The following is a 23,660-nucleotide window of genomic DNA, read 5'->3' on the forward strand; positions in this document are numbered from 1 at the left end:
ATAGCCATAATAGATTTAAGAGAGAAAATGATGGATTCTATTTGGGAATTTGTTGATATAGGGGTGGCACCAGGACATCCAAGTGGATTTTTCCAATAGGGAAGTAACTGGATGAGTTTAGACCTAAGAGAAGTCAGGGTTGCACTCAAGAAACACTTGTATATTTCTCTTGAACAAATTCCTTTTTCTTTCAGCCCTTCATGAGTGATGATTACTTCCAAACCAAGATGTTTACAATTTCTCAACAATCTTTGTGGGATTATCTGTTTCAATCAAACCTACACATAACTACCAGGATCAACTATCTGAAATATTATTTTGTCTCTGCCTCCCAAGAGCAGTGACTTCCTGCCAATTATCAGTCAAATTTGAATTTCTCAGCTCAGCAGGCAATTTCCACAAATTATCTCTCCATATTTACCTAAACTTATTTCCCACCACTTCCACCCAGGACCACTCCATCCAAGCCCAACAGGACTCTTTATGTTTCATTTATGCTTTTGCTGTCACCATACCAAAAGGCACTTCCAACCAAATTCTACTTTCAACACCCAGTCTAGACACTCTCAGTGTGAGTTTCAGGGAACCCAGGGTGTTCATAAGACCCCTGAGATTGCAGACAAATTTGTAAACCTTTCGTGAGAACAATGGATCCATGATTTAAATCAGGTTTAGGATAATGTCTGTAACTCAGAACAGTTAAGGACCACTGCCTTAACTTAAAATCTGCGATTCACTTCACTGTGCCCAAGGTTCACTGCTCTTCCCAGCACCTGTAATTATAGACCCCCTTCTTGTCAGTTGCCTTGCTTCTTCTATAACTGCTCCCAGATTTCCCCATGGCCAGTTGGAACTTACTCTGGTCCAGAGTGATGCTAGGCAAGAAGTACTTCAGCTTCCTCAGCCCCAACATTGAGTTATCATTTCCAAGACTGACCTGAGACGTGGTTTGCCAGGGTGTTCTTATAGCTCAGCCTGGCTGATTACTACCTAACGTCTTTGGGCCTCCCTTGAGCAATCAGGTGTGTGCTCAATGATTATAAGTTCTCTCATTCCCCAGCATCATTGCAGTTAGCCTCTCGTATGCTGCATGCCTGTCTCCATGGAACTCCTGATTTTCCACTGCTAGGTCCTGGCCTCCTTTTTGAAGGCACTGCTACTTCATCTTGGGCTCCACTAATAATAAAGATGAGGTCAATAATAACAATAGCAAGCATACAGTGCTGACATACGCTAGGCAATGTACCCAATGTTCTCTATGCATTGCTTCATTTGTTCCTGACAATCACCTTACATGATATACATTTTTAACAGAATCTTCCATTTAATGGCAGTTACCCTCTATTGAGAAATCACTGCATGCCAGATATTTGTGAGGCTGTACATATAGTATATGTAATCCCCACAAGCATATGGAGTGAGTATTTTTATCCCTATTTTATAGAAGAGGGAACTGAGACAAAAAGAGGCTAAATGATGAAGTTCACACAGATAGTAATCTGTGATTTAATCTGAGGGTCTGTGCTCCCAGTCCCAGGGTTAAATAGGCTGGCCTATTCTGGACACCACTGCCTCACTCTTCTACCAGAACTAGGGCTGGTAGATAATTCTAGTCCAGGCCCTAGCTCTGCCTTATTGAATTGTTTCTGGATGTGATATTCCTTTTCTGAGCTTGTCCTACAGCACTTGCTTATAGGTTATGTGTATTCTTCAGTTCCTTTCTTGTTCATTCATTTATTCATTCATTCACTTGTTTGTCACCTATTTATTGGGTGCTCATTCTACACCTAGCATTGTGCAAGAACTAGGGAATCGAGACTGGAAAACACAGCTTGGAGATAGACATGTGGACAAGTATGATGGCCTACCAACAGCTGCCATGGAGCTAAGGAGCCTACATTTGTGAGTCAGGGCCAGCAGATAGGAACTAGAGCTTGAGTTGAGACATAAAGGATGACCCAGAGGAGGCATTCCAGTTAGAGGCAAAGGAATTTGGCAGGAGCACATGGCAAGTTCAGCGAGCCACAATAGGTTCAGCAAGTGCTAGAGATGAGCCAGGAGATGAGGGAGATGGCAGAGGGGAGCAGGAACTAAATCACTAGAGACTCTGCATATCCTGCTGATGAGTGTAGGTTTTATCCTGTGGCATACGAAAGCTTCAAATGAAGCCTGTCATTCCTCTACTACATAGAACTCTTATTAGTAGATAGTAGAGACCACATCTTATAATTTTGGAGGAGATATTTCCCTATGGTGCCAAGTTCATGTTACTTACATAATGGAGTCCCGGTTATGGTTGTCAAATGGGAATTTATAATCTCCTTATATACATTTGTTCAACAGATGCCCAGAGAGATGACACTATAACACACCCTTTCATGTTTAAAATGTTCTTTAATTCTTCCCCTCTTTCTAGTCAGCCCCAAACACTGAAAGGTTTTAGCTAGAGAGGCTGGTCTGAAAGGCTTACTGGTTCTAAATGATGTGTAGAGTGATCAGGGATTAGTGCCCACGCAGCTCCCTGTCGGCTCTGGGAGTTTACCTCCTGTGACGAATTTGATCTTCACCCCATAAATTCAATCTGCTGACTTGCTCCTTCACATTATTTCCGATTCTAGTTTTGGAAATATTAGAAAGTGAGAGTTATTAAAAGAAAAAACCTAGGGAAGTTTTAGGACCAAGTGCCTTATTGCATGTTTCCTAATAAAACTTCCCTCCTGCAATGCTTTTTGGAATTAGGTACTCATTGAAGGAAACATCTGTATTTTTTCACTTCCACATGTTTTAGTTTGTCTCAGAATTCCCTCATTGCCAGTCCTTCAATAAGCTGAGGCTTTGATCCTGGTTACCCACAATCCCATCTTCTCTGCAGGTACCTACGCCCTATAGAAGGTAGCATATGGCATCATGGCGCAGGACACAAAGGAAGGATGAGCACATTGGTGATAAAGGTTTCTAATGCATCCACTCTCTTCCTTCCACCGCCCAACTGTGGAGCCTAAGAATGGAGGAATTTGCTCTTTGGAGTAAATGAATGCAAAGCTCTTCTTTGCTTTCAATGTGTTCCCTTGTCCTGGGGCTCATTATTTCTTTAAACATGTCTAAATGTGGCTTGGTAATTTCACCTTCTTATGCAACTTAAGTACAAGCAAAAAGGTGCTTGGGGTGCTCTGAGTGTTTGATCTCAAGCTTTCATGTGGCCTCTTGCCTCTCCTTGCACTGGTGTGAGATAAAAGGAAACCAGCTGTTTTCTTGTTAAAGATCAAGGTGATCAGGATGGAGATTCAGGACATAACCGTGATCGCTGCCAGGACAGGAGAGGCTGTGTGATGTTTTTCTATTAGGCACAGCATGTCAGATTTATGTAGCTGTCAGAAAGGGTATTTCATTTCATGCCTATTTGTGACTTCTTTGTTGTTGTTGTCAGTTTTAAATTCTTGGCATCATCCTCAGTAAACCGAATGAGGCCGTTACTAGTGGTCCGTTCCAATGGTAAAACAATAGCTAATATTTCAGATTCTTACTATGTTGCTGTATTCTTCACAAGTGTTAACCTTACTCTTTATCCTAACCCAACCCAAGCAGCAAAATTTAAGGAGGCACTCCCTTTCAGTCTCCTGCAAGTGCAGGATTCAAACCTGAGAGTGAGGGCTTCCTTAAATCATGTGCTCAGGGCATTCCTTTGATGCTTGCCACTCCCTAGACCCAGCCTTGCAAATGGCCTTGCTTTGGAGTCTGGGTAGTGTTAACCTTCATCCATCCTGCCTCTCTGGTCCTCACCCTTATGGATCAAGGTCAGCTTTCAGTGGAGAAGTAGATTGAATGGCCAAAGAAAAGGTCTGCAGGTGCTGAAGAGACCAGCAGAGATAGAGTCCAAAGTAAGTATCTTTCTTTAGGATGTCTCCCTTGCTCTTGGCTGGCATTCTTCTCTTGTGCTATGTCTCCTGCCATTCTTCTCTTTTATGGCTTTGTCTCACCCCAACCTTCTCCAGTACAAAGAAGAATAAAGATACTCTTCACTTGAGAGGTAAATTTCTGCATCCCTTAGAGACAACAGAGCCGCATCACAGAGTATATGACAGGGTGTATGTTCAGTCAGGCCTGGCTGCTCCCATGTGCCTTATTTCATCTTGGCAAGTCCAGACACACTCTGAGGTGCATGTTGAGATCAAATATAATCCAGGGATACATATCTATAAGGAATCTCAGGATCTTAAAACAGGGTCTGGTGAAGAGAAGCCAAATTACCTTAGGGAAAAAGAAAGGGTGGGGGGTAGTCCAGGATCCCAGGGCGATAGTGAAGAACTTTCCTCCCTCAAAAACCCTCTACCCTTGAAAATCCTTTAGTACACTGGGTAGGTTTTGAATGGGACCGGACTTTTCCAGTTTGCTGACAAACGGCAAAATATCTGTATGTCGGAGGACAAAGATGTCCTTCCATTTAGTCCTGCACAACCTGGGAATTAGGAAACCACTGGGTTTATGGGCTGACAAAGTGAGAACTGTATCTGGTACTCTTCAGTGATGGACCAACCCACTCCTTGACTCAATGACCCTGGAATAAGCACCTATGGGATCTTATGAACATGGGTGGAGGGTCAGCAGCAGTTGAGGCCATCACTGAAATGAAGGAAGGTGAGTGTTATGATCTGGTAGCTTCTTTAAACTTCTCAAAAATACACTGGAAAATTCCTGGCAGTTCTTCTACATAAACTTTTAACAGTGAAATCCCAGCAGACTGGTTGACGATGGCTTCTCTTCCTTTATAGACATCATACCAACAAAGCTATATGGGAAGATCACATTAAATGAACAGTCAAACAGCAATAAGCCAAAGGAAGAACTGTGCTGTGAGTGAGCAGCACTTGCCTCTTTGATCAGGTTCATGAATCTGGGTCCAAGGCGCCATGGCTTGTGTCGATGGCACTGTAGGGAACTGACAGTCAGCTGGGCAGCCCGGTGGGAGGCAATGGCCACCATGTACACGGCGTCGTACATCAGAGCTGCTTCTGTCTGTGGAGGAAAACACACACCACATCTTCAATTCCACCTTTGCTTATCTTCCTTTACCTGCATAATCATTCTGTCTGCTTCCTTATTTCCTATTTGTCTGATCTCAACTGCCATTTATTCTCCAGCTGAACAGTTTTCATTCTCCAATAGCTATTTTTCTCTAAAATAATACCTCCTACTCCACAGTAAATTGGAGTCGTAGCTTTGCTTTGTTTTGAATTCTTTAAAAAAAGCAACTCAGATCAGTCGCAAAAGACTTGATTCAGGGAACAAATATTTTTGGAGTGTCTTCTATGTTAAGCATAGTGTTAAGATCAACTGCATTGAGTTAGAAGCTACTAAAGCTCGCTATTTCAATATCAGACTGTTTCTCAGTATTTATATCTATTTATATATCTATTTACTTGTTTCTATTTGGTAGAAAGAAACTGACGCAAGTAAAACTAACAGGTAATTTCCAGATAAGGATACTTGTGTTGGTCACTTCCATTTACCAGAGTCAAGAAGGTTGTAGACATGGAATCAAATTCAACAGCAAGAATCTGGGAAAGACTCTGGGATAGACTCTCTGAGAACAGACTTGTGTAACTTGCTCAGAATATGCCTGTCCTTGTCAATATTTGCTTTCCTGATGGAGATTTTAAGTTTTCATTCATTTTTGGGGCTGGGCTTCTCATTCTTCTCTTCCTCATGAAATTTCTCTTACTTGCAAAATTTCACAGAAAATTTCCAGCATTTTATAAAATATACTGCCCTGTGGTTTTCTTTAAGGATAAAGTCTTATAATATCTTCATATTTTACTTGAGGGTTTTCATCGCAACTTCAAATACATGAGCTCATTTGAAATTCTCAACAACCTCTCAAAATAAGCAGAACAGATAGATAAAATGATTTATTATGTAGGAAAACTGACCTCCAAACAACATATTGATTTTTGTAGGGTCATACATATAGCTGGTAATTGGTAGAGTTAAATCTGGAATCTGGATCATAGCATGAAGATTATCATGTGATTTTCTGAAATTAGTTGATTCACTCAACATTTACTATGCATTTATTGAGCATGTCTTAATGGGGATGGAAAGACAAGATAAGTGTTACTACATCTTGCGTCCTATCCATCTTTGAGTGCAGAGAATATTTCTACTTTGAATCTTTATTACCTTATGCACTCTTTATCATTGCATTTTCCATGTGTATTTATAGTCACATCTGTTTCTCAATAAGAATGTGGGTTTCTTGAGGGCAGAAGCTGCTCAACTTCATTCTTTAGAGGCTAGCACAGTTACTGACACATAAAAGTTGTTTAATAAATATTTACTGAAGGAATTAATGTTATTTCATGCCTTAAGATAGAATACATTTTTGTGAGAACTGTATAATCTCAAGGTTTTAAGATGTATTTCTAAGATAAATCATTTCACTCATATTTATGTGATCAACATATAGAAGTTAACTTGGTAATGGTGGTAGTGGTGATTGTTAAAGCTTAAAAATGTTTTGATCATTTCAATTCAAAACTGACATCATCCATTGTATGTACCAGAAAACTGGAGCTCAGGGAAATTGAGTGACTGACTAGTCCAAGGCCACTCTGCTAATCAGCTGCATGGCCAGGGTTTGAATTCATGACTGTCTGATTCTAACGCTTATGTTCTTCGCTACTCTGCTATACTAATATGGTGTAATTGAAGGAGAGTGATCCGTTGGCAGAATGATACTTTTTGAAATGCGATCAATAATAATAGCTGACTTTTATTGGGCTCTTATCATATTCAGGTGCTGTTCTAAATATGTTCCAAATTCTTGACCGTAACCTTTATTCTTTCATGGATAAAGAAATGATGAGGTAAAATGGCTCCCCCAAACTCGCAGTGGGAAAGCCAAGATTCAAACCCAGCAAGCTGGTGCTAGGTTTTATGCTCTCAGCCATGAAGCAGAACTGCCTCTAAAGCAAGTATTCATCTGATGATTTAATAATTACAATAGCTCAATAATGGTTAATATTCATTGACAATTTACTACATGTCAGGCACTCTAAGCATTTTACACATGTTGTCTCCTTTAATTACTGCAACTAAATCTTTGAAATAGGTATTGTTCCCATTTTACAGACAGAGAAACTGAGGCTTAGAGAAATAACTTTAGGAAATAACTTTAATAACTTGCCTAAAGTTATATAGCCAGTAAGGCAAGAAATGAGGACTCGTGCTCAAGATATAAACTTAGAATTCAGAGCTTACGCACTTAGTCACTATGCTATGGGGACCTGGACCTTTTTAGCAGTAGAATCTACTTTTTTATGAATTTGTATGTGTAGTCACTAACTGACTGATTGATTTGATAAAGTGTCAGAAGTGGGATTCCAAGGGTCTAACTTTTCCATAAGCTTAGCTTAGAAAGGATTTTGACTTCCTTTGTCAAGCCTGCTTCTACACTGAGCTGGGTAATAACACAGTTCAGAACTACAGGCCGGATCAATGCTTTCCAAATTCAAAGAAGAAAACAGTCTATCCTAAAATTATGCTTCCCCTTGACATACAGTGTTTTCTTAGATGGAGGGGACAGTTACTCTATTTTATAGCACTAATAAACTACCACTGAATTTCCTCTTCTTTTTGGTTTTGTGCTGGAGGCCTGCTTCCTGAACAGCAACTCAAGTCATTTTAGGTAAATGTAAAAGAAATTGGCCTGTATTGCAAATTTTATTCTTCCAGATGTGCTTATGTTTGCATTTTATTTATATCTAAAGCCTGGATAAAACCACATTGCTCATTGTACCCAAGAGAATCATTTTACTACAACATGGATCATGAAATAAGCACATGGAAAGCCAGCTTCTCTCCAATACACGGTGTTTTGGTTATTACAACAATGCACAGTAAAGGGTTAACTCAGTGGGCTCAGGGTGCTCAAACTCTGCACATTCCAAGGAAAGGACTGGCCTTTGACTGGCTCCTGGGAGATGACTTCTGAATCCTTGGAATATCCTCCTGATTGGAGTGTTTTTACATCCCTCAGGCCTTGGGCGATGCTAGACAGTTTATGCTACCAATGGGATTTATGGTGAATGTCTATTTTTGTTCCTCTGGGGCCCTGGGTCATGCTATATCAACTTGACCTCTGGAATGGCTGAAGACTGAGTGACTAAGGTCAGCTATGTGGGTGCTCTATGCCTACGTGACCGACTACCAGTAAAAACCCTGGACACCAAGGCTTGAGGGAGCTTAGCTGGTTGGCAACACTTCATAAATGCTTTCATATGTCTTTACTACAAGAATGAAGCACTGCCAATGCAGCCGTCCTGGGAGAGGACCACCAGAAGCTCATGCATGGCTTCTTCTGGACATTGCCCTTTGCAACTTTTTCCTTTGCTGATTTTAATCTGTATCCTTTTGCTATAATAAACCATAACTGTGAGTATAACAGCTCTTCTGATTTCCGTGGCTCCTTCTTCCAAATCGTCAAACCTGAATGTGGTCTTGGGGGCCCCAACACAATCCAATGAGATGCTACCTCATCTAAGGATGAGGACTAACAAAACAGGATGGCATATAGAGTCCCCACACTTTGCTGTCTGCCTGGTATGTAACTGTTGTTGGAAAAAGCTAGAGGGGATTGAGGTGCTGAAGGGAGACCTAATCTTGGGGGAGCAAATGGGCAAAAAGTATAGATTTCCCATCTTCTCCGCAAATTTAGAAACATTCACTAACTGGATATGGATAGACAAAGCTGTTTTCTAGGAGGGAAGTACTCCCAAATAACACTCTTTCCCCCTCATTTCCTGAGCTTCCTCTCACACTTGGTGTAAACAGTTTCCTCTATTAAAATCCAAATATCTCACCCACAGCATTGAGCTAACAGAAATTTGCCTCTTGGTATGAATTAGCTAGCTTCCCTTGTGGGAGTGGATGCTACTGAGGGATCCAAAGTGGTGGAAGAGGCAGTGAGCATCCGAGGCATCCAGGATGCTGGGAAGAGCAAACTGCAAGTGAACAGGGGTTTGGACACTGGCTGGGGAAGGTAGCAAAGCTATTAGCACATACTCACAATCTAGAAATTCAGTAATTCAGACAGCAACTCCAGCAGGTCCTACAAGACCTGGTACAGAGGTTGGCATATTGTGAATCTCAATGAACAATTGCCAGATTTTGAGAGACAATGAGGAATTGTTAAAAGAGGACTATACATGGAGCTGGAAAATATAACTGGGTGATTCCACGGGCCACACAAGGTCACATAGGTCCCTAATAAGGGACCATCTTGGGCTCCATGTGCAAACCAAATAATATGTCTCTTGTAAACAAATGGGTTCTGCCTTATTCAAGGCAGAATAAAGATTCTGCCTTGGTATTTCTGAATGTCTTTTGTTTCTCCTTTATTGACTACAAATTGGCAAAACAGTAGGTACCATCTAATAAATTCAATTCTATGTCCTGGAGGCTTGGTGTATGCTATCTAATTTAATTTGTAGCCTAACACTGGAAGTATTATTATACAGATTTACAGATGAGCAAGCAGTCTCAGAGAAGATAAATAACTCACTCAGGTTATTTAGTTATTCAGCAGACAGAGCAAGGACTTAACTCTAGGCTTTCTTCATCTGGAAAGATCTTCCTTTTTCCACTGAATCCTGTTTCCTATTCTCTTTCATCACCAGAGTAGCAGTGGACACTCAAGGTGGACACTCAAAGATCTTCCCTGTGGATCATGATTATCGGAAACGCTCACATGCAAGATAAAGCTACTGATATAACTTCACATTGTGAATGTGCTTGAAGAACTGAGAAAGCAGATGACAGATCGCCGTTGTGTTATTTTTGTGTGTTTGGCATATTGGGTCATACACAATTTTGGTTCACAATTAGAGAAGAATCTTTCTGAGAATGGGCCACCTCAATATCCAGCCTATCCCAAAGCCAGTAGATTGAATCAGTCCAAATGTCGAGAGATATTTAAACATGGTGAATAGAAATGAAATAAATTTTATAAAATCACTCCAAATTTCTGTTGAGTTAATTAACACTTTGGTTGACAAACCTATTTCTTTTTTTAATTTCAAGATGTTTTTAAATAACGAGTTTCACTACTTTTGAGCTCTATTGACTCAGTAACAGTTCTCTTAATTAAGTCAATTTTAACCCTATTTTTAAAGTTAATATTTTTTTTGCGTTAATTAAATCTATGGCTCTTAAGTCTAGAGTCAAAATTTTTCCACTTGGAGATGACTTCTTACTTTCAGATTGGGATGTGTTTTGACATATATAATATTATTTGAATATATTTTTAATGTATGAAGTTCTAAGAAATTCTTAATAGTTGAAAATATTAAATAGAAGCATAAATAAGTAGATGGGAAGTAAAGTACGTGGGTTTTAAAAACATTCCTATATGATATATTCATACAGGCATCTGTATATGTGTAGCACACACAAAAATATGAGTATACATGGCTACAGGGAAATTCACCTTGGCAAATAGCAGGATAATGCATATGATTTTGGAGAAAGCAATTCTACTATAGTAACGGCATTACTTAAACATTAATAGCAGTTATTCCATGGTTAATTTTTGAAATAATATTTTACTCCTTTAGAATAATCTCTATTTTCACTAATCACACCTATTTCTTATTTACAGAAGCTGTCTTCGGACTTTTACGGAACTATTGCAGGGCTATATGCATATTTTTCATTTAATATCTTGAGTCTTAGTAGAAGCTCAATTCATACGTATTTAGTACATTAATTCCTTTATTAAATACATCTTTAATATGTAGGTCTGCTTTGCGCTAGGCCTTTTCTAGTGCTGGGGATAGAGCAGAGCACAAATAGACAAAGTCTGTCTTTATGGAGTTTATATTCTTGTAAGGGAAGGCACTGGACAAACAAATTAAAATATAACATATTGGATCATAAGGGCTACAGTGTAAAGTAAGCAGGAAGGGCCGGCTGGTGGTGTAGTGGTTAAATTCACGCGCTCTGCTTCAGCATCCGGGGTTTGCCAGTTTGGATCCCACTTGTCAAGCCAAGCCATCCTGTGGCAGGCATTCTACATACGGAAAAGTGGAAGACAGGCACAGATGTTAGCTCAGGGCCAACCTTCCTCAGCAAAAAGAGGAGGATTGGCGGCGGATGTTAGCTCAGGGCTAATCTTCCTCCAAAAAAAAAAAAGTAAGCAGGTTAGAGGACAGAGAATGACAGGGAGGGGGCTCCTATTTAGGCAGAAGCTTCATAGAAGTCCTCTCTGGTGAAGTGGCATTTGAGCAAACCTATATAGGGGAAGATTCTCGGCATTGGGAGCAACAAATGCTAGAGATTCACGAATAAACGCAATGTAGGACCTGAAATATGTAGACCCAGTGGAATTGAAAGCACAGAGCTTTTTATCTTTAAGGCAGAGAAGAAAGAGTTTGACTACAGAGGCAACTTGAGAACAAAGCTTTGCTAGCACTAGGCCCAGGCTTGGGGACTTGGGTGTGCTCTCTGGACTCAGCTATCAAGCCATTGGATGCCCTTTTACTTTCCCTTTAAACCTTCTGTGACTTCATTTCTACATCCCCAAATTAGCCACTCTCCTAGAAGCAGGAAGGCAACAGTGAACTGCAAAGTGACTCTTTGGGTAAATAAAGGTCAGCATTACGCTTCACAGAATCAGTGTCAAAGCTGTATCTGCACGACTATGGGATCCAACTGCTAGTAGGCACTGCATTCCACCACATTATTTTGACTAGTACCGACATGACCTGATAGAGCCACTTTCCCTGCTTTTAGCACCCTCATGAACCACACTCTTCTGTTCTGATAAATCCCCCCCTTTTTTATGGTTTATAACAATAATAATAAGAACAATAAAAACAGTGCAGAGAAATCCCTCTCTTAGGTGAGATGACAGTAATAAACTTTAGGTAGAGCGAGACTTCTTCTATTCTTTGGGACTTGGCTGTGCTATGATGCTTCCTGCCTAGGCAGCAGTCCTGGGAGGGCAACAACATGCCTCGTGCTCAGCTTGGTGTGGTGTGAATTGCATGGCTCTATCTCCTTCGTTCAGTCGTTTGCCTCATCTCAGTCACTATGGACAAACTATTCTGTCAGTTCGGTATAATTTCACACAACAGACACTTTCTTTGGTGAACTAAGCCATACAAGAGGTGAGTATTTAATGTTTGGTGTGACTCCACAATCTGTGTTAACAATGCTCCAAGCTGTAACTCTTTAACTGGGCCATACAAGGGGAGGTAAAAATGATTTGAGATCTCGTCCTGTGACAGAAATTTTGTTGGAAGGTGGTGGGGGTTGGGGTCACAGTGGGCAGAGGATTTTGAACCATATTTGAACTCAATGGAATTATGAATCCAAGAGAAAGAAGAGAAAAACCAACAAATTAGCAAATTTCTCTCTCTTTTTAGCTTTCTCCCCTCCCTTTCAGAAGTCTGGTGTTTCCTTGGATATTCTCTACTTGTTCTTGTTCAAAAAAATGTTTCAAATCACCCCAAGGCTCATTTGGACCAAAATGCTTTCCATCATTATGTCTCAGATCAGTTGGTATATTTTAAGAGTCATTTTAGGTTTAAAAAACAGTCAAGGACCTTGAACATGGAATCATCCGGAACCACTTAATTCACTCATTTATTTCTTCTTTTCATTTGTTCCTTGAAAAAAAGAGGTAGAAAGAGAAAAGAAATCCCAAGTTCATTTCTCTGCGAGATGATACCTTTCAGGTATCGGTAAATTGCATCTTAAGAGCAACAGTGCTTCTCCCCGTGATGGGAACAGAGAATGAAATACTATGCCAATTTAAAATGCTATTACCTACATGCTTTTGCAGTAGCTTTCCCCTTAGATGACACTGTTCCTACATAGAAAGCTTTTTTTTTTTGTATTTCCTGCTATTTTCTTCATCTCACAGGGAGCTTCATTAGAGAAATAAAGCGAGAGTAGGTGCATTTGACAAAAAAGACAAATGATGTCAGCGAGAAGCTCTCTGATGAGACAGTTTGCAATTTATCTGTTCAAGAGAGTCCCTCTCTCCTGTCAGGGGGCAGGCTTGGCATTTGCTTCAAGAGCGACATATGGCTGGTATGAAGCACTGTCAATGTCTGCAAAGGTGTGCCTGTACATCTCCAGGACACCAAGAACATGAACGCACCCACTGTAGGTACATCTGGCATTTTTCCACGTGTGCTCCTGTTTGCTGAGACATGGCAGAAGCGAGGAAGGCAAACTGGTTCTGCATAACTTTCATAGGCAGCATGTTCCTCCTCCTTCCCTCCCTCCTTCTTAAGGCCACATTCCCAGCAGTAAAACTCTCTCCACTTGCCCTTGCTTTGGTTTCTGCTTTGTCTCCATTTGAGTGACGGTGGTGGCTACTCTTGTTCACATTTTTATCTGAACAAGTATAGTGAGGAAGCTGAAAATAGCAGTTTTTGAGAGTAGTCATGCACAAGCTGTCAAAATACCTAAAAAGCTTACTCCTTCTTCCCACAGAGAAGTCAAGGCATAGGTTATAACATTTTTTCTCACACTATAGAAGGCATATAAGACTTTTAACTTAACCCCTAAGGAATTCAAACATTATTTTAAATGACTATTTTAAAACTACTTACTGTCATCATGCCATCCAAGAGGCCAGTCTCGGGCCTGGGTGGAGCCTGTAATCTCTCCATGGACCACTTCTCAATGATGGATGACACGTGAGGGTTGTCAATATTAAGCAGCCGAAACCCAGTCATATTTACGCCACTGTACCTATAGAGTTCCAGATCTAAAGCAAATAAGTCCTGTGCAGTATTAAAAATGATAAAAGTAGAAAGGAGTTAACATTTTCAATGCTTTTCATGCAAAAGAGAATTAATGATTGCAGAAGCAACAAATAGATTAAACAAAAATGGCAGCCAGCATCGCATCATTTCTATAAAAGATCATTTCTCGTTTTTCATTTGCATTTTGCTTGAGAAACTCTAAGGCAGTAAGCAGTTTTCATTGCCATCCATTTTTTGCAATACTGTTAAGAGTTTAGATAAATAAGAAGAGGAATTTGACTGCCAATAACTAGTACACTCTTGAGCACAGAATATGACATTTGAGAAGCTAGAGAATTCTTTTCCTAGTATACAGTCTTTGGGGAATTGGAAGCAATCTTTGTGTCCATTTGGTTAAATGCTTTTGTTTTTTTGGATGAGGAAACTGAGGGTCTGAGTGGTGTTGCAATTGGCCCCAGAGTGATCCATTAGTCAGTGGCAGTACCACCCTTCTCCATCACATTTTGCCGTCTCAGTCTGCCCCAGGAGGTGAAATTTGGAAATTGCATATGTATTTGACAGGAAGATCAGTCCAAGCAGGAAAAAATACCATTCCCTGGATCACTGAAAATAACTCTTGTCCCATACAATGAGGGCGTGAAGAATGCTTAGTAGACACAAGCTCAGAATAAGAACCGCAGTGTTCTCTTCAGAGAACAAACTGGAACATATGGTTGTGTGGACGTGTGTATCTTAAGAATAGAACTTGTTCCACTTCAGACAATGTTTTAGGAAAAAGGCTTTAACCCACCACAGTGTATTTTCCCTTACAGATGAGGCTGGGTGTAAATCAGAAGTTTATGTTGATTCACATGAAAAATGTGATCATTTCAACTTTTTTCTTATATATAAAGGTTAGACTCTAAAATATATGGTTAAAAATATATAACACATTTAAGAATATAATAAATTTTCAAAATAACTTTGAACAAGAAAAAAAACTTCCATAAAAATTTTCTAACAATGGAACTGCTTTATGAAAGTGCAATACAAGATAGTACCTTCTCAGTGACGATAGTGGTTATTAAAGAGGCGTAGCTTCAGAAACACTCCATGATTTGTATTTGCAGAAGATGCATACAAATTCTTTCTTTTGAATAACTCCTCTCTACATTTCTACCCTTTCCCAAGATAACTTTGATTAGACTGCAGACTTATAAGAGCATAGCTCTGTGTTCCAAGCTCAGTATCAGAAAAAAAGTCTTGCCTTTTAAAGTATTATATATTTTTTCCCTTGCAGAGCGTAACTAATTTTCTTTTTTCTCTAAGTTTTGTTAATACTCCTGGGCAAGAAAGGCAAGGATATAAAAGCAAAGTGGAGCAAACTGTAGATAAAACCTAAGGAAAATTCTTAAAGAAGCGAATTTAAAGAATAAGATCCAAGAAAGAACAATTCCTTTAGTACATTCAATGAATAAAAGGAAACTTATTCAAGCTATAGAAGGTCAGACAGAAACTTCCAGAATGCATATTGAATCCCTCATGGATTCAACAGTACATAAATACAATGTCCTAAAATGAATACATTAAACGTGTAAAATTACGTTAGCCTTCAAATTGAGGTTTTTGTGCAATCGAGAATGTGCAGAATCCAAGGTGTGATTTTCAATATCCCTTTGTGAGTGAAGGATGAGGAAAGTAAGGGGATGAGGGCAACCTGTCTATCCCTCAAGGGTCTCCTTCGAAGACCAGCCTTCTTAGGTTTGATTGTTCATATTCTTTCTCAAGTTTCTCCAAAACCAGCTCTAAAGGGTGTGTACAGCTGGAGATGGTAGAAAGTTCTGAGGCAGATGGCCATAACACCTTGTGAATACCCAGGTGTTCATGGCGATGGGGGAAGGCCAGTATTTGTGAGCAGAGTAAGACACTTTTCAGTTCTCAAGTTTTCCCTTCACTGTTCTGATAGGGGACCCAATCGAGATGTCAACAAGGGAGGGAAACTTCTGCCCTGTTGCATATTGTCTCATCCCAAGCTCAGGAGCAGTAATGATTTTGCCAAATGCCCCAAGGCATTTGTGTCTTGATGTCTCTGCAGCCCTGCATGCTCTTAGAGAAACATGAGTTAGGAATGGAATTCACCATTTCGATCGGTAGTATGTACATAACAGCTGCCTGGTCCTTGTTCCAAATTCTTTCATTTCCCTTACTCACCAGCCTACCTTGCCAGTTTTGTTTGGTAAAATGGTATTTTTACTGAGGCTTCTGGAATCTTGGTAGATTTTAGGCAACACACCTTTACAGATTAGAAAAAGAGGTTGCTTCTGTGTTTTCAACTTAGGTAAGAAACATGGAGTATGTGTGTGTGTATGGGGGGGGTGGTATTGTGTACGTGTGATTGATTTTTGAAAGTGATCGAATGAGAGCTATCACATCATTTTGATGTTTTAAATACCCTAAATCATTCTCCCTTGATCTGACAGTCCCTCAAAATTTAAGGCATTGTAGTTTCTTTAGAATTTCTCAAGCTTAGAGCCATGATTTTTCTCATGGTACAACATGTTCAATGTGCAAAGCGTGTTCTAAGCTCCTCTTCTTGACAGTCTTCCAAACACCTGACAGGTGACCCCTGCCTAACCCAGCTATCTACGGGACACAGGCGGGTAAACCACATCAGATCAAAGAATGCCACAGTACACTTCAGTGTGCCTTCTAATGTATGTATAAAATGTAGATGATGGTTCTTTATGAATAGTTTGCACTTTGACAGCTTCTATTTAATGGAAGTTTCATTTTAATCCCTTTCTGGATGCACATGCATTGATGCTAGTTAAAAAAAGAAAGAAAGAAACCTGCTGTTCAGCATTTCTGGATTTAGAGGATACTTAGGAACGTAAGGCAAATCTCCATGACAATATCCTGCCTTTGACACTGGTGGGGATGACTTTAAAATAACTGGAGATGTTTCCTATGGTGTGGAATGCATTTCTACTGGATGTGCTTACCAGGGTTGTGAAAAAGTAGTGGTAGTACTCAGTCATCATGCCCATGAACAGAATCTGCAAAAGATAAAGAATCAGAAAGAGAATTATATAAGAAATAGAGAGTTAGTAGGGTGATTGAAATAGTTTGGGAAAATAGAACAGGAAGAGGCTTTGGAAATCCATAGACAGCAGATCAGAACCCTGAGACGAATGAGTGGCTGATGTGGGGCCAGGATGGAGGCCACTGAGCTCCATCCAATGCTCTTTCATTTTACTATGTTTGACTTGCATCAAAGTAATTGGTTGGATGACCAAGTTGGAAAATAGTTTATGCTCAACAAATTTTGTTTTTGGAGCTCTCCATAACGGCATAGGGTTTTGCCTCCCCCACTGCCTGGTTTTCTGAGTAATCCCAAGCTTAGACACATATTCCATAGACCCCCTTAGCTTTGGTACTTAAACCACAATGCCTCAGAGTAGAACTCATTAAGTGTTGAATTGGCAATGTTGGCATGTAGATATATTTAAATGAGGATTTATCAATGAGTATATCTGTTAAACCTTTCTCTCTTTCTCTTTCCCATCTCATTCCACAGAACAAGCAGGGGAAAGAGGATTGGCTTATAGATGGAAAGATGGGACCGCTCCTAGACAAATTTTACACTGCCTCTTAATTCTGATTCTTAGTTACTGTCTTGGGATCTTGATAGTTCCAGACATTCTGTGTGTATTGTTTTTACTTGGTGGGGAAGAGGAGAAAAAGTAGGTGGACAGAAAGGACAAGAGAGATTATTAAACTGCGATCCTACTTTTGGATTCTTGGAAATGATGTCCACTGAGAAGAAAAAGTTGCAGATGGTTTGGAGGTAAGCTATTGTTTCTAAATCTTCCAAATCGAGAGTATGACCCTCCTTGGGACAGGTCCCAAAGAGGACTATTTGGGTGCTGATTTTTGGTCTTTGTACAGAAATGAAGGGAGAAAACTCAGAAATCAAGTTTCCAAGGCCATTTTCCCCACAATTCTGATAAACTCTGGATGCAAATGAGAATCCCCTCTGGTTTTAAAATCAGATATTCTTAGACTCTATTACAGAGATGTTCTGAATTAGAATTTCTGAGAGTGGAGCCTGGGTTTCTGTAATTCACAGCAATGGTTGAGAATCACTGCTGTATGGAAAACATGTCCATTTGCATTTAAGAAAAAGACTTTCATAACTTCAGTTGAAGAGATGGATTGAGAAGTCTCAGGAAAGGCAACAGGAGGAACCAGAGGTCCTGGAAGGTGCCTCAAATATGTAATCTAGAATGATTTCACATGAAAGGGGATAAAGAATGAAGAGGGTATTCGGTGACAGCACATAACATACAGGAGCACCAGTCTGACACTTCTTCTGCCCTTTCTGCTAATATGGAAACCAGAGGAATATTTAGTGAAATTGTAATGTCATGAAGGTAAGACAAATGACAGGAAACTCTCTCTGTGAATCATAAGCCCACAGCATGTAAGTCACTCCTATGGTGATAACAAGACCAGGCACACAAAAAGATTTTAAAAAGGGTGGAATTGCTTTAGGGCCATCAATAACGTTTAAAGCCATGCATGGGGAGGACTTGTTAACCAGTCTCTTATATCACTGGGGCATAAAAAGCTAACCTGCCGGGGTGAGTCAAGAATCCAATTTTTCACTTCAGTCTTTAGATAGTGTAATTGCAGTCAAGACTGCCTCTTGAAAGGGAATGGGGCAAGTTTTACATCAAGATATAGACCTGGACACTGACGTTTAAAATACTGTTTCTGGAACTGAAAAAGAAGCACAAAGGCTGAGAATTCAGCTTTCACTTGCATGACTTTTCTTTTTAAACTTCATTATGGAGGGGTTTGATCACCAACTGAGGGCAAAGGCTTTTGTTGTTGTTGGTAGCAAACATTCAAATAATTATTTTTATTATCACTTTTTTATAACTCCTGGAGGCAAATATTCATTTGGTATGCCTCTTCTTTAATGTTATAAAAGAGTTAAGAAGATACAGTGAATAAACAGATAACAGGCCTGACTTTATTGTAGAAAGAACCTTTGGGCCCTCCAAGTACACTTTTTATTCAGCATATTAAAAATTCCCCATTCTTGGGGTTGGCGCTGTGGCCAAGTGGTTAAGTGCGCGCTCCACTGCAGGCGGCCCAGTGTTTCATCAGTTCGAATCCTGGGCGCCGACATGGCACTGCTCATCAAACCATGCTGAGGCAGCGGCCCACATACCACAACTAGAAGAACCCACTACTAAGAATATACAACTATGTACCAGGCGGCTTTGGGGAGAAAAAGGAAAAAATAAAATCTTAAAAAAAAGAATTCCCCATTCTTGACTTTCCTCTCTAGTGCCTGGGTCAGTGTCTTCTGATTCTTCTCTTGAATTTCCTAGAAATGGAAATTAAGAAACAAGTATAGTCATGGGTCATTGACCTGTCAACTTTGTGGACTCTCTAGGGCCCAGGTGAATGAGAAACTTCTAGATAAGAATAAAAGCAATAGCACCAAAGGCGGTGCTTTTTAAATAATTGTCCTTATAATGGTCTGCAGACTGGTTGTGGCTGGCAACACTGTCATCTAATAGTGGTATACTTTATAAATAAAAATATTGCCTTTACATGATGATTTTCTCTCTGCATGTTGGTATTTCAACCAAAAGTCATTAAGGTATTAAGAAAATGTCACATCAAGATAAATGTCAGTTTTTCAAATAAAAAGTATAAGCATGATATGGAGAGTTTCCTCATAGTTACTTGCAAAACTGACCTTTTCTTAAGAAACACTACCTTCTTTGAATTTTGATACCGTCTTTGGCTGCTGCGCTGACCAGCTGGTGCTGACCTAGGCAGTGTACACGCTCTACCAAGGCAGAAACTAGTTTGGGCTCCATTTAAATCATTTTTAATGGAACAAAAGCATCACATGACACACACTAATATGTAATAAATGCAGCTGTCAAGACTATTTGTATTGATGGCATAGTCCCCTTCATTGCTTCTACTAATATATTCTTTTAAGAATGCTTGTTTTCTAACAGAATTATTCTTATTAAATAACCCTTTGACATCATATTGCTTTAGAGCGATAGACAGTAAAAAACTTCAGCCCTTTCAATAACATTGTGTATTTATAATAGGGATGGTGTTGAGTATCTACTACTCTTCTTGACTTTTGGAAGTCCTATGTGTGGACGTTGTTAGTGACATTATCAATTTCCCAATTTGAAGGGCACATGATAAGATTGCATTTCTTGGCCCCTTATGCTTGGGTCAGGCCATACTCTGGTTTTGGCTGAGGAGATGGGAAAAATGCTGACATATGTCACCCTCCAGAGATCTCACTCCCCTTGCATGGTTGTTAGTGCCAAAAGAAGCATTTTCCTTCTGAATAAATATAACTTTCTGTTGCATGAATACTTCAAGTTATGTAAGTGCTCTTATTTCTGACTATGTTTTGATTGCTAAGGAGGTTAGGGTCAAAATTGTGGGTTCTCTCTTAGTGATTAGTCAGAACATAAGATATGTATTCTACACATGCTGTCATTCAGCTTTGTGTGTGGTTTTTTTTTTTTTTTTTTTTTTTTTTACCTAATATTCCCCTTTGTACCATCTCCTTTCCTCATTTAAAAAGACTTAGTACATTGTTTTAAATGCATTTTGCTAGGTTTCTTCAATTCTTTGTAGAACAAAGATATAATGAATAAATAAGTAATTATGGTTGGGAGAAACAATAATTTTCTCCCATAAAGAGAAGTGAACTATTCAGATCTGATGTAGCTGGGTTGGGTTAGAGTAATAAAAACGTCCTCTCAACAAGACACAATTCATAGTTAACCATACGCCTATATCCCTGCAGAATCAATTGTAAGAACTGAAAAGAGACTGTGATGGTTAATTTCATGTGTCAACTTGACTGGGCCAAGGGGTGCTCAGGTTAGACATAATTTCCAGGCGTGTCTGTAAAGGTGTTTCAGAATCACAATCAGTGAACTCAGTAAAGCAGAGGGCCCTCCTCAATGTGGAAGGTATTATCTAATCCACTGAGGGGCTGAATAGAACAAAATGGCAGAGGAAGGAGGAATTCACCCCTTTATCTTCCTGCCTGACTGGCTGATCTGTACATCAGTCTTCTCCCGCCCTTGAACTGAGACTTTCACCATCGGTTCTCCCGGTTCTCAGGCCTTCAGACTCGGACTGGACCTAAACCACCAGCTTTCCTGGGTCTCCAGCTTGCAGATGGCAAGAAGAACTCAGCCTCCACAGTCACGTAAACCAATTCCTCATAATAAATCTCTTCGCATATATATATCCTAGTGGTTCTGTTTCTCTGGAGAACCCTGCCTAATACCGAGAATAATACAAAAAGACTAAAATCCCTGCATACTTATGACTTTCCATTTTCTCTAGATAACATAATCCTTAAACCAGCCAGAGGAAGTGTGTTTGATACCTATTTGAAGGCTTTCTCTATGCTGTGCTATTATGGAAATGCAACATGAACATTCTGTTATTTCAGTGGCTAGAAAATAATTAGTTTTCATTTCTTTGTAGTTAAAATGAATCATCAGAAGGTAGAATAAAACTCATTGGCATTGACTCTTGAAAGAACAATTCTAATGGCCCCACTGTTATCAGTATACTCTGGGATACATTATTACTCATTAACAATGGTGGCCCCACCTCGGCTCAGCTCTCTCTGGAGATTTTGTCATAGAACGCTCACAACCTTCTTCACAGTAGCATCGACTCTCCTCAGTCTAGCCCTGTTGTCCTTGGCAAAGATTATCTCTTAGATTTAGGTGGGTGAAGTTATCACATATCACATGCAGACTGAGCAGCACAAAGACCATATTTTAGTTTGTCTTAAGAGCCCCCATTCAAGTCTAGATGAAGACGACCAAGATAGCTTGTGGGGTCTAATTCTTGTGACTGGTGACAGAGTTGGCCTATAAGATAACTGGAACGTCTCTGGGTAAAAGTCTTCCAATAACACGCCCCGGTGTCTTAAGAAGCCTGCACCATATTTCAACCTGCTCATTTTCCAGAAGGCAATGCAGTGCTATGGAGACAGCAACAAAAAATTCTCCACAAATTCTCAGCATCCATTGCTAAAGGCAATCCATGTGTCACAAATAATTGGCGTAATGCTGCTATCATAGTAGCAAAAACTTAAAATGGAACCTGGAGTACTCCTAAGAGATTTTGAGGTATCTTATAATATTTATAAGGGTTTTTATGACTACTTCTTTCCGTTGAAAAATAGGTGTCTTAGGAGTTTATATTGACTAACCTGAAGAATATTGCTCCTTTTATAGCCTTCTCAATATCGGGATAAATTCTAAACCATCAGACCTGATTTCCACTCGATAATTTCAAGTGAACAACTTCCAAATGTGTGACATGCAATGTGGCTAAAATAAGGGTTTTATCTCAAGATAGAAATAAGTTATTTCAGGATAGGAATAATCTTCAGGAAACCAGGTGAATGATATCAAGTCTCAGAGCAGCAATTTTAAGAAGAAATTTCTATCTCTAGGGTGTAGCTCTTTCTCACCTGCCAACTGTGGTCCCTTCGGCTGCATCTACACTATCCTCTGAACAGGATGCACATTTAGTAACACAATTTTTAATCTCGGTCATCAGTAGAACAAGTTAGGTATAAGCAGGCCTTTATATCAGTCTTTATTGTTGTAAAAAAAAAAAAAAAAGAGAGACATTCATGCCACATGGAATGATTACAACTTACATCTACAAAAGTAACAGTGGAATGTAGAAAATAGCATTGGATCCCAGAATACCTTGACGTATAGAAAATACCCGTATCCTTATGGAGTAGGCCTACTAGAAATGTCCATATCCTAATTTCCAGAGTCTATTAATATGTTACTTTACATGGAGAAAGGAACTTTGCAGATGTGATTAAGTTAAGGATCTTAATTTATGGGAAGATTACCCCGGGGTATTACTCTGGATTATCCAGGTGGGTCTAATGTGAACACGAAGATCCTCATAAGATGGAAGCAGAAGAGTCAGAAGGTGGAAAAGATGAGGTGAAGATGGAAACAGAAGGGAGAAAAGACAATGTGATCCGGGGCTACACACCAAGGAATGAGGACAGCTCCTAGCAGCTGTTAAAATGCAAGGAACTGGATGCTCCCCTGAAGCCTTGACAAGGAATGCAGCCCTGTCAACACCTTGATTTTAGACTTCTGACCTCCAGAACCGTAAGAGAATAAATCTGTATTTTTTTTTTTTTTTTTGAGGAAGATTAACCCTGAGAAAACTGCTGCCAAACCTCCTCTTTTTGCTGAGGAAGGCTGGCCCTGAGCTAACATCCATGCCCATCTTCCTCTACTTTATATGTGGGACGCCTTCCACAGCATGGCGTGCCAAGCGGTGCCATGTCCACACCTGGGATCCAGGTCTGTGAACCCCGGGCCGCTGAGAAGCAGAACGTGTGATCTTAACTGCTGCACTACCGGGCTGGCCCCTAAATCTGTATTGCTTTAAACCACTATCTTATGATAATTAGTTACAGCAGCAAAGGAAACCAATACACCTCATTTGCTCATCTTTCCATGATTAAGGCACATGAGACTGTACAACTTTGATATTAATATCAGGTACATGTATCAAGAGCAAAATGACTTGTTTGAAGTGAAAAACTTTATACATTTCTCTGTGCCCCTCCATTCACATACACATACTAACCACGTGCATACAAGCTACCCACAAAGGAAGTTCAGGGTTTTTCCTTCCATTGGGCTGTGGTGTTACACCATTTACAAACCCAGGCCACTTTCCTCCTACCTCCAAGGGAAATTCAAAGAACAGCAAAGGATATTCCATAAAGTGTTGGTGAATGAAACAGCTGTTTTATTTGGGAGTGTCTTTCAG

The 23,660-nt window shown here is 39.8% G+C and overlaps 1 protein-coding gene across 17 annotated transcripts in view; it reads right to left on the reverse strand.

Moving 5' to 3' along the window:
• The window catches only part of GRIK1 (glutamate ionotropic receptor kainate type subunit 1), a 356,985-nt gene that overhangs the window by 85,498 nt on the left and 247,827 nt on the right, over positions 1–23,660 (reverse strand). For 12 of the 17 annotated variants that reach the window (XR_011534030.1, XR_011534028.1, XR_011534029.1 and 9 more), the window contains exons 5-7: positions 16,757–16,810; positions 13,620–13,793; positions 4,870–5,013 (exon numbers count right to left, since the gene is read on the reverse strand). Coding sequence is in view for 12 of the 17 variants with exons in the window: in XM_008522573.2 (XP_008520795.2) it covers positions 4,870–5,013; positions 13,620–13,793; positions 16,757–16,810 (372 nt within the window). In the remaining 5 variants the exon portion in view is untranslated. The remainder of the gene's footprint in view (positions 1–4,869; positions 5,014–13,619; positions 13,794–16,756; positions 16,811–23,660) is intronic. The other 5 variants (XM_070597919.1, XM_070597926.1, XM_070597924.1 and 2 more) reach the window with 2 other exon arrangements.

Source organism: Equus przewalskii, chromosome 27 (genome assembly GCF_037783145.1).
Source record: "Equus przewalskii isolate Varuska chromosome 27, EquPr2, whole genome shotgun sequence".
Taxonomy (NCBI): domain Eukaryota; kingdom Metazoa; phylum Chordata; class Mammalia; order Perissodactyla; family Equidae; genus Equus; species Equus przewalskii.